Source organism: Notothenia rossii (assembly GCF_949606895.1).
Source record: "Notothenia rossii genome assembly, chromosome: 12".
Taxonomy (NCBI): domain Eukaryota; kingdom Metazoa; phylum Chordata; class Actinopteri; order Perciformes; family Nototheniidae; genus Notothenia; species Notothenia rossii.
The window spans coordinates 16,187,563-16,202,640 of NC_136911.1; the positions used below are offsets into that span (position 1 = coordinate 16,187,563).

General features: G+C 42.0%; 1 protein-coding gene across 3 annotated transcripts in view; it reads right to left on the reverse strand.

Moving 5' to 3' along the window:
* The window catches only part of slc4a2b (solute carrier family 4 member 2b), a 43,905-nt gene that overhangs the window by 9,322 nt on the left and 19,505 nt on the right, over window positions 1-15,078 (reverse strand). The window contains exons 5-20 of one of the 3 annotated variants that reach the window (XM_079661690.1): window positions 10,804-10,984; window positions 10,482-10,702; window positions 9,546-9,670; window positions 8,493-8,713; window positions 5,927-6,063; window positions 4,691-4,783; window positions 4,021-4,201; window positions 3,784-3,919; window positions 3,101-3,293; window positions 2,902-3,007; window positions 2,629-2,813; window positions 1,921-2,134; window positions 1,626-1,832; window positions 1,336-1,484; window positions 947-1,141; window positions 322-549 (exon numbers count right to left, since the gene is read on the reverse strand). In XM_079661690.1, the coding sequence (XP_079517816.1) occupies window positions 322-549; window positions 947-1,141; window positions 1,336-1,484; window positions 1,626-1,832; window positions 1,921-2,134; window positions 2,629-2,813; window positions 2,902-3,007; window positions 3,101-3,293; window positions 3,784-3,919; window positions 4,021-4,201; window positions 4,691-4,783; window positions 5,927-6,063; window positions 8,493-8,713; window positions 9,546-9,670; window positions 10,482-10,702; window positions 10,804-10,984 (2,772 nt within the window). Of the gene's footprint in view, window positions 1-321; window positions 550-946; window positions 1,142-1,335; window positions 1,485-1,625; window positions 1,833-1,920; window positions 2,135-2,628; window positions 2,814-2,901; window positions 3,294-3,783; window positions 3,920-4,020; window positions 4,202-4,690; window positions 4,784-5,926; window positions 6,064-8,492; window positions 8,714-9,545; window positions 9,671-10,481; window positions 10,703-10,803; window positions 10,985-15,078 lie in introns of all 3 variants that reach the window. The other 2 variants (XM_079661692.1, XM_079661691.1) reach the window with 2 other exon arrangements.

Sequence of the window (15,078 nt, forward strand, 5' to 3'; positions counted from 1 at the left end):
ATAGAAAGATTCTACATGGCAAACCCATGCATAATCATGTGATACAACCCAAAGCTCCAGAACAGCTTGAATGGACCTTTTGGTAACATTTTAACAACCAGAGCATTTTAGATTGGCTCAAATTATTCTTAATTGAAAATATTTCATTGTATAAGATGACTATTCTGACTCTAAAGAAGTTTTAATGCAATAATTGACTTCACAGATTGTGAAAACATATATGGATCCTTGATATATGATGATAAGAGGTTTTAGGAAGGTTAAATATATATATGTCAGTTAATGCTGCAGGACAGTTTTAAAGTGAAGTAAGCTCCTCACCCTGCCAGGGAAAAAGGCACTGTTCTTGAACTTCCTCAGGTAGAAGGCGATGAAGAATGTTCCGGCCATGAGGACCAGAGAGAGCAGCGCAGTGTTGGGTTCCCCTCGGGCTCCCACTGTCATCGGCAGCGTGATGTTGCCCTTGACGACTGTGATATTTTCTACCATTGAGTCCCATTGTGTGCCGTTGTTGAGGGAGCAACGTTTAAGGGGGTGCTCTTTGAAAATCTGTCAGAAAGCACAGAGGGTTATAATTAAAGCACAACATTTTACAACAGAACACACACAAATATAATCGTCTATCACTTTTTAAAGGTAACAACACTTTGTGAAAAATTGGATTATCTAAGATGCCTTTAATGTCTGTGCCATAAACTCTAAAACAGCAAATCTTCGAAAATCATATGCCGGGATAATAGTCAAAGTCTTAATCCATTTAACTTTCAGGGACAATCAATCACAAAAGCTTTCAGGTGCCTTTGTTAGAACAACATACTGGTTTAAACCTCGAGCTTTGAATACTTTCCAAGATTAGTCTGTTCAGTTTAGTGTCAGGGACGTGAGCTCAGCTGGCCAACAAAAACGTTTTGTAATCAGGAGTTTTTATTTCAGGTCTCAGGCGTACCCTGCCAAGCTTGATGAAGGTCTCGCAGATGAAGATGAGGGAAATGAGGAAGGAGAAGATCTCCTGGGTGAAGCGGGAGACGAAGCGGACCAGGAAGCTTCCCTCAAAGGCCACCGTGACGATCACGATGACGATGAGCCAGAACCCGATCCAGACGCGGCCCGTCAGGTACTCCATCTCGTTCGCTTTGCAGAACTGTCAGGACACAGACCAAAGAAACTCAATTCATCCACTGGAAAATGTTCAGAGTAGCCATAGACACTTGAATGTAAGGCATTAAACATATGTTCTGTTACACCACTGTTGGAATAATACTTATTTGTTTTGTTTTGCCTGAGTCTAGCTTTAGAGAAATAGTTAAAAATTGTATTTGCTATTCAACAACTTACACTATAAAATGCTTCTTCAAAAACCAGCAGGGGTCCCGAGAAACCCACAACGAGTAGCGGCTGCGCTCCGAGCAGGCAGAAGAGCACACCCTGCACTGCGGTGGACACAATCAGCTCAGAAACACCAATCAGACCGTCCGTCTTCTCACCTAGCAACAGACACACACAGCAAAGGAAGACGTTAATGAACATCAACGAGGTTTAAGCCTGTGACCTATCAAGACACAAGCATGAAAGATGTTTGACACATGAGAAGATGAACTGTGAATAACTCATGCTTTCACACTCACCCAGTAGGCCTCCAAATGTTATGGCTGGAGAGAGAGCAGCAAAGTAGATAAAGAATACGGCGGCCATGCACTGACTGTTCAGAGCGTCCTTGAAGTCGCTGAGGTACTTTGGGTAACGGCGACGCACGTCCCGTATCAGCCCGCCAAAAGGCCGCCCGGTGCGCTTCAAAGGGTCGTCTGACTTTTTTAAGGGTGTAAGGAGGGCCTCTGTGATGGGAAAGAGTGGGTTATTAATTACGATATAAGCAAACAAATCTCCTTTGATAAAGGCCACAATATTTGAGGAGATGCTTACCTTTATCTTCCATGCTTTTAGGTTCCTTGGTCAGTTTGACCCCCTGCTCCTCCCTCTTGCGCAGCATCTCCCTCTGGAAGCGAGCGACCGAGCGCAGCAGCTCATCGCTTCCCATCTCTGAAGGCGGCAGCACGATGCTGCAGTCCAGGAAGCTGTTGATGGAGTTCAGAAGGTCCTGCCGGTCGTCTGCAAGGTAGGCTGCCTCGTGGAATTGCTGGATGACGATTCATGATATAAACAAATAGAACCAATAAAATAAGCAAAAAGGTGGAACTATATTTCTGCTTATTTCCAGTTTGCAGGTCTGTTTTTAAGTTTATTTGGCAACAATCCATTCGATTTTTTTACTTTTCTACCAAGTAAGGTGGCAAACTTGCTGATAAAATTACATTTCAAAGCTCTCGAGAAAGTTATTGATAACTCAAAGCAGCAGGTGTTGGAGGTGAAAGACAATACAAGTTGATGCTTCAGTGGAATGATCAAGTCTTTAAAAGATAATATACTAAATTACAGGGTGGAAGGTTTGGCACTTGTACCTGGAAGTGTATAGTGTGAGCTTTTTATTGTACCTGAATTTAAATAAATAATTACATATAATTAGATTTTCTTCTCAATAATAGGGTGTTTTGTGGTTTGTCTGATTTTATGTAGGTGAGATTTCATCGTCATGTGATTAGGGTCGGTATCTAAACAATGTCTACACCTCACCTTGTCGGACATGAGTGTGGAGATGGAGCGTCCGATCTGGTGATAGTCCATGCTGGTGGTTGCGGGTCCCAACAGGACGAACAGAAACCTGACCGGCACGGGGACCTCCAGGACGGACTCCAGCTCCACGGCCTCCTGCAGCCGCACAAACGCCATGGTGGGCTGCTCCAGGAAGTCCACACTGCCTAAAGGACAGCGGGAAGTAACAGTCAACGTACACACAGAAATAGTCAGAGTATTTGAACTGGAAGGAGTTAGGAGGAGATAACTCACCCACAAGGACAACAGTGGCCTCAGCATTTTCAGGAATCTTCTCCAGCAGCTTGAGCTCATGTTTGGATTTGGAGCGATGCATACCAGACACCACGGACGGCTCTTTCTGTGGTAAACCAAAAGCAACACAAGAAGCAAAGTCAGGATAATGAAGAAAAATGTTAACTGTGACTTTATTGAGAAAACACTTCGGACCTACCTCGTTTTTGTCCATGTCAATGCGTGTCTCTGAGTCCCCCGCTGGGACGGCGCCCATGAGCGGGTCGGTCACTGAAGGATCTGTCTGGTGGGAGTGGTTGGCGCTGTGGTGATGTGGGATGAGACTACCCAGGCTGGCCGCCGAGATGTTCCTGGGGAAAGGGCTGCTGTGCTCCTTCTCATCGCTCGGGTGACTAGGGGAGGCAGGTAGAGGAAGAGAGAGGGTGAGTCGGAGGAACAAAGGAAGTGACCACGCGTGAAGCCACCTAGCAGCAGGAAGTTGTGCAGCAGTGAGAAAGAAGGGAAAGTATCCTTATCACTAAAAGTAGGAACTAGTACTAGCTTTGGAAGGCAATATTTAGTTTTGTGTTAACATGCTACTATATTAAATAAAAACATCCGTAAGTCATGTACACATAAACCTCTACGTCCATTGTTTCATTTAATCCCTGTTTCTCCCAAACATTTCCTTTCTGTGTTTCAAATGACACAAAAGGGGGGAACAAATAACATTTTTAGCAAAATGAACATCAAATACAGGCGTAGCTACTAGAGAAAGCCAGGCATAAAACACAACTTTGCACATCCATCAATGTGGCTGGAAATCACCTCACTGGGTTAGTTTTATCATCTGAAAAAGGGAAATCCTGTGCTTGTTTGTTGCAGTCTGGTGCTTTAAGTCACCTGTGTTTCAGCAGCAGGGCCCTCAGGACGTTGGCCCTGTCCTCAGCTTTGATCTGGTCAGAAATAATCATCTTCTCCACCACCTGATGGGCGATGCCAGGCAGGGTCTTTTGGTCCAGGTCCAGCAGCACTGCACCTGTGGATGCACACACACTGGGCTAAGTACTTTGTGAACTGCCTCACACTGACTCTCAGGCTTTGAAAATGTCCACAGTTAACTTTTCTTTGTTCCCTTACCGTGTGAGATTGTCTTTCGGAGCTCCAGCAAACTGCGGAAGGACAGCGAGGCCACGTGAGGTTTCCCCCAGCGGTCCGTCTCCTCCTCCACGTCTTCCTCAAACTTGATCCATCGAGCCGTTTCCTTCCAAGACATCTCCTGGTTCTTATCCATAGTCAGCTCATTCAGCTCCACAAACACCTGGGGACAACATCACACGGGAACACATGCAGCAGTAGATGAGATTCACAATATCCATATTGTCCATGGAAGAAACAGCATGCGCCTTAACACTTCAACTTTATAGCCAAGGCACTTCTTTATCGAGCCAGTTGATACAAACGTGTTTAAGTGGTGGAAACAAAATCATAGATCCATGCTTACCGGTTTGTTTAAGTTCACCCAACACACGTAAGTAAACCCTGTCTATGTTATTATCCTAGATCTTCAACTCAGAAAACTAAGAGAACGGCCAATGACAAAAGTCAGAGGAGAGACCGTCATCTTCAGTTCACTCTGCATCCAATATCTGTAACTAATTGAACACCATGCGGGTCAGTCAACATTCCCTGTGAGATGAGATGAAGACCTAACCACTGAAAAACCCTGAAATTATTTTCTCCTGCCGCATGCTTGTGAAATCACGCTCACACGGATCAAAACTGACGCTGGCCGGTCACCCAGCCTCACCTTCTGGTAGCGAGCCATTTTACCGGAGTCCATCATGTCCAGCAGGGCGCCTTTTTGCCCCGAGGCGGAGTGATACAGAACCACTGGTAACGGCTGGAGGAGCGAGACGGCGCAGGAGAGGACTCAAACACTTATACAGCCGGCACAGAGGAGGGGACCCTCACATTTTTACAGACAAACCCACAGGTAACTCTTCTTGGTCACACACACCTGACAGGCACCTGTTGTTTACCCGAGGCTACTGGAGGCTGAGAGCAAGTATGAGAATGTGCGTGTGTGTTAATAAAACATGGCTCTCTCTCTCTCTCAGGAGCTCTGGTTACCTAAGCTTCACTCTCCCTTCTTTTTTCTTTTCCGTGTGTGAAAGGAAAGAACTCATTCATTCATTTTTAATTGTCTTCTTTCCTCCCTGTCCAATCCACAAAGAGACAAAGCAGTGCTACATTTGAGAGAGGAAAAGAAGGGAACATTTTTCCCAGGACTACAATTTTGTGTAATTTTTGGGGCAACAAAGCCTGAAGTATAATCATCTTTGAGCAGCTGCCGAGTAAACAATCCGTCATTTTCAGACCAATTAAGGTTTCATCTATAGAACTGCAGCTAGTTATTTTCCTAGGGTAAAGTTATCATTGGCAGCATCAGAAAACACATACCTGTATTCTTAGTCTATACAACACAACATGTTGTTTTAACAAAACAAGCAATTTTGAAATACCAAATGCAAATTTGTATGATAATTCATATAGCATTTTTAATTTCATATTTAGGAGCTTCAGTCAGAATATGAATGTATTTTATTTCTTTAAGACCATTTTTGTGTGGGTTGTTCCAGGAAAGGAGCATTTGTAAGCTTCAAATGTAATAGTTTACAATACCAAGGGAAAAAAGTATTTTTATTATCTAAAACAATCTTTAACACTTCATAATTTTTTTAACCTTTATCTTGGTTTCAAAAAAACAATTTCCATTTTATCATACTAACATTTAATAAATAAATTGCAAAATAGGTGACAGTTCTGTTGAGTAAAAAAATAATTCAACAATTTTACCTTACTATTTTTTTAGGGGCTCAACGTAAGGATAATGTGTCTTTAATGTCAGCAAAATGTAAATGTTCTACCCCAGTCCTTTATCTATTTTTGATACAGATACATAATTTAAAAGCCAAAATAAATATAGATTCTTGTGAGGCTGAAAGGCAGAGGATGGATGAAAAGGAATACTGTGATTTCTCACCTCATGCGGGGTCCGGTCCTTCTTAATGCTGCGAGTGATGGATTCTCTGTGGTCCTTGCCGGTGTGCACCACTTGACCCTTGGTGCTCTTTCTGACCAGGTGTCTGCGCACGCCGGGAACATCTTCAAAACGATGACCTGGTGGAGAAGAAGAGACTGGTGAGTTGTGTGAAAGATTAAGAATCAGATATTACTTTTGACGTCAGCCAGCCTTGAAAAACATCCTGACCAAAAAACAAACAGTGTATGCAATTCAATTGAAATAATATCCATTGAAATTAGACCCCAGCACAGTACATAGGCTGAAAAATGATTCCCTATGTGTTGTGCTTCTGGCATGCACGCATTGACCTTGCAACAGGTCAGATAGGGCCAGGCCTCCATGCTTTTATTTGTCTGTGGTCCCTCAGCGGGGAGTAAAGTTACTCAGGCTGCCAGCACAGCAGGCAGTGAAAAGGATGTGGAGAGACACACCGGATGGCACTCACACAACACTAGGAATGGTTGAATCAGGTTTAGAGAGTTCAAAGATCAAAAAACTTGATTGATTCATTCAATGAGAACACGACAATTAGTGAAAGCTAGGCAGAATATTATTGTAAAAATTGTATAACCACATTGAGCACCATAACTTCTCTCTCAAAAATCTTTCATTGTCAACAACCTTCAAGAATGCCTTACCTTTGTCAGAGAGTGTATGTCCTATGAAACAAACAGTGATGCTTTTAGGGTTCCTCATCAATGTTTCAACTCATATGTAAAACCAGCAAGTCATTCCAAGTTCAGAACAATAGATATAGACTATCAGATTTGAACTTGCTTATTGTAGCTTTACCGAGATGGTCCCTGGTCAAGTCGCTCCATGATGTCTGAGTTCTTGGGCAGCCCCTGGTGTTAAGATAACAGCCTACCTGGCATGCTGCTTTTGAAGCAAGAGGGGATTTCGTGGTGGGCGTAGGGTTAGAGCTGGCACTGGTGTCTGACTACGTGCCACCTTCACACTGGAGCACCCATCTTGCAAGTTTTGACAAATTGGGGAACGTTGCAATTTCTTGACCGGCGCCTGACCCCGCTGAAGCTATCAGAATGCATCAGCGAGCAGAGGTGTTCATTCGCTCAGGTCGGACAAAAGGGGAAGGACAGTGATCTAATAATTCCTATTGTTGAGCAGCAGCCAGAGGCACAGACACTTTCCCAGGATGATTCACAGTAGCGGGAAGAAGATGAAAGCAGACAAAGACAAAGAATATCTGGCGATGAACCCGTCGGGGGAATCTACTCTGTGTCACTGAGCCCCAAAATGAGCAAATAGGATCATGGATAACTTTCTAACCTGGAGAGGCCAATTGTTCTACGGCCAGCTGTAAGCATCAGACCCCCATTACAACATGTACAATAAACACAATACAAAGACCACTATTTAATACTGAAGAAGCCAACCAATGGCAGCAGGGACAAAAGTCTCCTTACGTTTAGTTATTGGTAGATTATAGTGGGCCTTCTTTAAAGACATGTACAGTCGTGAAAGGTCATTCAGGTTTGTGCCAGCAATTGTAATTCAGGCTTATCAGAGGTATATTAAGCGTCTCTAACTCCATCAACAGCCTTCATTTAAGCTTAACTCGTCCCTTTGTTCCATTCTGCTCACGATAAAGGGTGTGAACTGAGATGCAGGTTTCACAATTAGCCACCGTGTTGGCTCTGGCCTGGGTCCAGGGGCCTCAGCTGACAGTAATAATGTGGGCCTGTCTGCCACACTCTCTGATAAGTTGCTGCTTGCTGCTGAGGGGTCGACTCCCTGACGTAAATCTTTCCGGCCCCAGCGTGGGGCTGCTTTTAGGGCCGGGAGATTCACGTCACAGGGCAGCAGGGAGCCACTGCAATGTAGAAGGGACTAGATGAGCCCCCACCCCCCATTCCCTCGCCCTGATGTTTCTGCAGGCATCTGAGCAGCAACACATCTAACATTGACCTGCCTGAAGTAGATCATACAAGAGAGCCCTAAGATGGACAATACATTATCTATATTTCCAGCTGAATAAATGTATAATTGAATTGTTTGAATATAGAAAATAACAGTTTACCTGTACCTCCTATATATCTTTTTGCTATTGACCAACAGTAATAATATTTAAAATTGAAACATGCAATCCTTTGTGGGAAAACATGTAAATACAAGACATATTATCACTGACAACAAAGTTAATTTCACTGTTATCATTACTACAAGCAACTCCTTACACATACAGATGTGACCCTTTGTTTATATGAAAATATGATTGTGATTCTGATAATATATACTGTTTTTCTTCTCAACACTACAACAACGAGCTTTAATCAGGAATAATAACCCCACAAAAGCAAACACTGAGATCTAGCTTTAGGGGTATTTCATATTGCGGTGACCTTTGTATTCCACCAAATGTCCTAGGTATGCACTTAAAACATAATAATGTATTTAAATAGTCAATCCGTGTCTGTTTTGGCCACCTGGTGCACTAAAGTCCAACGGGGAGAAGGTTTTTCTCAGAACAAAATCTATAAAGTATGAATCGATCTGTACTCACTCTTGATGCCGTCCAGGTCAGCGGAGGCCAGCGTCTGAGCCTCGCTCTCGTCGGTCGGGATGCGCTGGTACTTGGCCTGCTCGGCCCCCGTCATGTTGCCTGTGCACCGGCGATCCTGCAGGTCGTAGCTGCGGCTGGTGGTGGACACCCGGGCCAGAGGTATGCTTTCAGGGGGCACCAACTGGGGAGAGGGGCTGGACGCGGCGGATGACGCTGGCTTACTAGATAAAAGCAGAAAAACAGGACACTTTATTACTAACTTATTGCCTGAGTCTGAACCATAACAAAGTATCTTCGACTGCTCTCCTTGTATTGGTGATTTGCTTGTCACACCACTGATATCTTGTGACTTTGGTAATCATCTTTTGATTGATGTATTAGACCCCACTAATGGTAGTCCTATAAAAAAGAAATATAATTTGCATCTCAAAAATATAATTAGCTAGCTTTTTAAATCTTTCAAAAAGGCAGATAAAGATGTTCGGCTAATGCAAATTCCTTCAAGGCACTTTTGAAATAAACACAATGAACTCACCTTCCTTTAAATGTCAGCTGCCTGCATCATTTCAAGACTAGAAAAAAATAACCTTTTGAGTCTATTATTTACCCCTTACTTCAAGATGTTTTACAAAACAAATCCGCTGTTATTAGGTTGTTCCTCCCTCGACTGCAAACAAGCGAAAGGTGTATATACGCAGCTCTCTCCCTGCTCAGATCAGACCCTCATGAGGTGGAACAGTAAATGTCATGGATGGAGCCTCGGGCTGCTGAGGTGTGCTGTTGTCTAAAGCAACAGGTGATATATGGGTCTCTGAGGAGAGGATTACTCGAGTCTATCGGATCATGCACAGCAGGCCCACTGGATGCCTGAGACATGGTTACGTACAGTGTGTACTCACTGGCCAATCAACATGAGCCTGAGCCATCTCGCCCAATCAGAACGTCCCAGATACATTTCAGCAACATGGCAAAAACATGCAATCATCACAGCGGGTAAAGCATGATTATAAAGTCTCTCACGCCTCCTTTTTCAAGTCCAAGAACTAGACTCACTCTGAGGAAGATGCATCTTCAGTATCAGCTCCCACCCCAGATTGCGGCACGATCTCCAGCTCACGGGCAGAGTGGGGGCTCTCTTGGCCTCGTTTGGAAACTTGGTCTTCATCAGAAAGAAAGAACTGTTGAGGGAAAACAGAACGTAAATTGCGCCTGTGGGTATTGTCCACAGTATTGAATGTATTACATGTCTTATAAATAACATGTAATATAATGTAATGTAAAGTGCTTTGAGCACTAGGAAAAGCGCTAAATAAATATGTGAATTGTTATTATTATTATTCATACAATTGATGGACATAGAAACAATATATTGTATAATGTATGTGATGGGATAAGAGAGCAACAACAAGGCTGCTTTTTTAAGTAACAAATAAAAAGAAAACACAGAGACAGATACAGTCAAAACAGATAAACGTATCAAGTTAAATTAGAGTCAAAAAACGTATCCGAATCATGTTCTGCACACTCTGCGGGGGGGCATAGTTTTCATTTTGTGAAGCATAATAACAACCCAACCTGAAACCCACTGATGAATGATTAAGACTATACTGAAATATTCATATTGGAAAATATGGTAATGCTAATACAGTGTGTGAGCAGGTTGGGTATTGGAGCATGAACTGCGGCCATTTACAGCATTCCTGAGCTCATTAACTTCACATCGGACATTAAAGGTCACCTTGCCCTCCTTTATTGAATGATACTCTCATTTTAACGAGACAAGATCAAATGATCAATCTCGATTTGCTGTTTATGCATAAGCTATCCAAAATAGTTTTTACATGAAGTCCTAGTTTTTGTATAAACATGAAACACAACATAAGCCCATAGTCAAATACTGCCTGATACATATTTAGTAAAGGTATAATGCTGAATCCAGCCCTTGGAGATATGTGTCCATCAAAGCTGAGTATGAATTAGAATGATTACCTCCACATCTTTCACTCTCTCCGTCTCAGATGGACCAGAAGTCTCTGTCCCGTCCTCCTCCTCTTCCTCTTCATCCTCTCCCTCCTCTATGGGGCCGCTGGGAGCATGGCTGCTTTTGTGATCTTTATCCTTCCTCCTTTTTTTGTTGCTCTTCTTCCTGCGTCCCTCGGAGGGCAGTTTGGACAGAGGTCTGTGGATGTGGTGCGAGGAGTGACGGTGGTCTGAGGGAAGGTGAAGCAGAGATCCATAGACATGAGCTACTTTCATACGAAAACAGTTATTTGTCACAATGCCCCGGCTAAAGGGATCACTACGGGCTTACATTCAATGTCCTCCTCGTGGTAGTTGTGGTGCTGCTCATCAGGCACAGCAGCAGCGGGGCTGAGGATCTGCTCGAAGCGCTGGACCCCCAACGCTTTGTTCAGGTCCCCATCATCCTCCTCTTCAGGGCGCGGAGGCCCGTGTAGTGATGGGGCAGAAGGAGCGTCAGAAGGAGCGTCTGGCTGCAACAAAACACATATTTTAGATACAAATCTTGGATAAAAATCTGTCAGCTGTTCAGCATTTTTAGATTGAGAAATATATTTATTAACAGCACATTAATACAAAGAATGAATACACAATTAACAAACACATTCGCAAACCATACATTTGTGAAATATTCTAATATTTTTAATATATCCTCCTGCTTTTTTTAACAATAAAAGTTCACTGCAGGTCATTGTTATTTCAATTTAGCACTTTATTTATCATAAGTCAGTTTAAGTCATTTAGACTTAGTACTCTTTATGGTTGATCTGTCCCAATTTCTTACTGTAGTATACTATACACTGTCTTTATAGTGTTCTGTTTTTGCAGTTATTATACAAGATTTTACTGCCAACCAAACCTTAAAAGGCCAGCAAAATATTTTTCTTTTAGATCAATTATTTATTGTCTTCTTTGGTGTTTCTCGAACCGTTTTGTCCTCATTTATTTTTAATGTGTTGCAGCTGTGATACGCTCTAAATCTTCCTTTGTGCATTTCACTGTGGAGAATCGTGTCCATCGACAGCACACGGAAAACTGTAATAGTTTTGTATTTTGCACACAGATATCGGCAACTCATAACCTGCTATGTAGTAAGGATTTGCAACACAGCATGTATTGCTTTTCACTCAAGCCAACACTAGAGGGAGTTCTGGTTCTGCAAATACTGCACCGTCAGACATCATGCGAGTACTGTCATGCATACCTTCCTGAAAATCTGCCCTAAATTGAAAGCAATAGCCATGTGCTCTGATCTGTTACTCTTTTTCATAGCTGTGGTGTGACAGGGATCATGTGGGTGATAGGGATCTGTTTGGTTGCAGCGGGTTGTCGTGCCCTGCTGCGCCCCGCTCTGCCGGTGGGATGTTGTGATAAGGTTTGCCTGCCGTGACACAGCGAGATGATCTGCTAGGGCTAACAGGATCGGGCTGTAGCCACCTCACGCAAGAGTAAATGTTGCCATGACTACTGCGCAGGTGCCTCATTTCCTGCTGTGAACCCTTCCCGTGGCAAACCTCAGGGGCTGCAGGTTATCTGATGCTCCAATAAATGGTTCTCAGGACATCCAGCATGTCAATTCTATATTACATTATCTCCATGGCAACAGGGAGTAACAGAAAGCCTGTGAAGACTCCCCTCACACCTGCAGCTCTTACTTTTGTCTCACACTGTGTATGCACAGAAGACTGCTAACAAAGTAAAAAAACACATAGTAATATATGCAAAAATTACATATATTTGTTTTATCAATGTGGGTAAAGTAAATGTAACTTAAAATTGATTATATCCATGTTGTCATTTTTTGAATTCACACAATTTCAGCGTGACATTGTCCTTTTTCTCAATACATTTATCTGATAGCAATAATTAATCTTTAGCTTTAAGATTAAGACAGATTTAATAATATCATCAAATTCAACGCATTGGTAAAATTGCCAACCAGGAGCTATTTTCAAGAACCAGTGCCAGTAAATTGCCTGATTATACTTCTGAGTTTTGAATGCAGAACTTTGACTTGAGACATTAAAAGTTCTGCATTATAAGTTTATTATTATAAACTTATAATAATTTTGTACTGTGGTATCCTTTCATTTTCTACTCTAAAACAAACTTGTTTCCAACACTGGACATGTGTTTTCAAACAGTGCCACAAACTGTAACGAGACACCAAAATAAATCTAGAAATAATATAGTAACAAGGCGAGTTCACTCTTCACTTCAAATCAACTCATCACATACAGAACAAGAACTGCTAGGTGTTACACGCATGATGTGGATCAGCCCTGAAACATTGCTTGTTACACTTTTATCACATCAAACGCAAAAATGGTAACAGAAGCGCTCTTTAGCAATTCATCTTATTTGTAGCTTGGTGGTCCTACATGAATTCAGGCATGTCCAGAGAAAGCGTGAAAAACTGATTCCCATGACTCGCATAACCGTGCCAACTTTTACTCTGACCTGGTTGTACATGCCACATACAGGTGACAGAAACAGAAAGCCCTGCGCTGACCTGAAGACAAACTGAGACTTATGATTAAAAAGAGGAGGACAGCACACATTCAATATTTACCCAAGGTTCAATTCCTCATATAGCATTTTTTCCCTTGACAGATCAGCAACAGTGTCAAAAAAAGAGCAAAAAACAAACTATGCGTTCACCTCAGCGACCTCCTGAACAAACTGCCAAAGACAATCCAGGACTTTAAAGCATCAATACCACAAACATTTAAATTGAAAATGTGGGTATTTTGAAACTTAAATGTAGTCAAAGCAAATATAATAGACAAACATGATTGAGTTGCAGCTGTTTTAACAATGTTGGCATCAGCAACAGTTCCATTAAAACATGAAGAAAACGTTGCATTTTTGCAAATAGGCATCAGCCTGCGTCTCAGTCACTATCTCAACACTTCCAAAATTCAATTAGATGACCGATTCCAAAAAACCTTCTGTGCACATATTCTATCCGGATGTATGCTGCTACACTATCCAGGAGTTTATTTTTACAGAGCTCTCATTCATATCATGGTTTCACAGTGAATCCCTAGAGGTGGGAGAGATGTGTGAGGGATTCTCAAAGAGGTGGGAGAATTTTCCACAACCGAAACCATGTGCGAAGACAAGCCGAGGGGGAGCACAGTGAAAACAAAAATGAGATTTAAGAATTTTGGGGACTTACCTCGCTCATGGCAACGTTAGCTTGGTTAACGTTTGATGGCAACAAGTGTCAGTGCGCTCAAACATGACAAATCTGGAGCTCTGAATCAAGTCACCTCTATTAAGAGCTGCAAGCAGGAGACATCCCTCTCTCCACGCTTATCAAAGCCGCGTGATGCTCTAATCAGAGCCCTATCGGCCAACCTGCCACCTTCCCCAGTCTGCCCATTGTACGTAGGCAAAATAAACAAGACTCTCATTCTCGCTTTGAGGACAAATGCTGCTTGAAAGGACAAGCCGTGTTTGAACAGCCAAGAACAAAACCCAACGTTGACATTCATCTCCACATTCTTACTTTGACACATGAAGCCTAAATATTGACACTGGTGCTCTTAGTCAAGGTGCCTTGAAGGGCAATGTAAATGCATAGGAAATGTAACAATTTTCAAAGGATGCATTTTTCATGGATTATTGACGTATGACATTTGAGATTAAAATGTTGTGTGTGCCAGAAAGGTGAAACCACAAATCACTACATTCTACATGACAAATGATGGAAAAAAACCTTTGTGGATGACGATTTGACCAGTGAATAAAACCACTTAACTTAGTAATTCATTTATATTGAATGCATAATGTATTAACCAAATGAAAACTGGTGTCTTTTTATGGGAAGTTCTATTGCATTAATGCAGGCATGTTGATGACATCTATCAACAAAGGGCATTTTCATCATTTTCAATCCAATTCTCAATCAATCAAAGTGCCACTTATTTTGTATTTGCAATAAATAGGATCTCAATACAACTCAATTATTTGAATGTATGTTCACTTTAGGGAATTAGCTGGGCAGGAAGCCTATCCATTGCACTTATCCAAAGAAACCAATATTAGAAATCCAATTTACCCGCGTGTATTCATTTCATTGTAAACTATTATGAATTATGCAAGGCAGGGTAAATATTATAAGAATAGAAGATAATGCTGAAGATTAGAATAGAGCAGTAAAGTAATGGTATATTTTCCATTTTCACTTAAACTAAAAGCCAAATATTGTAAGACTTGAGGATATTCCAATTACCAAGCCATGCTAGCAGATTTGTGAGGATTTACTTCCGTAGAGCAAAGCTTTGACATAAAGCTAATGTTAGCATGCTCAAAATGCTAACTTGCTGATTAAAATAAAAATAATGTTAACCTTGTTTGTCAGCTTGGTTAAGAGTGTCAACATGCTAATTTATCCCAAGGGGCATATTAATGTCCGTACTACATTTCTTGGCAATCCATCCAATAGTTGTTGAGAAATTTCCGCTTGGGCTTAAGTGGAAAAGTTTAACACAAATGACTCATAGCAGGCAGTGGAAGTAGTCTCGACGGACTGAAAAAACAAACAAAGGAAATGTTTGTA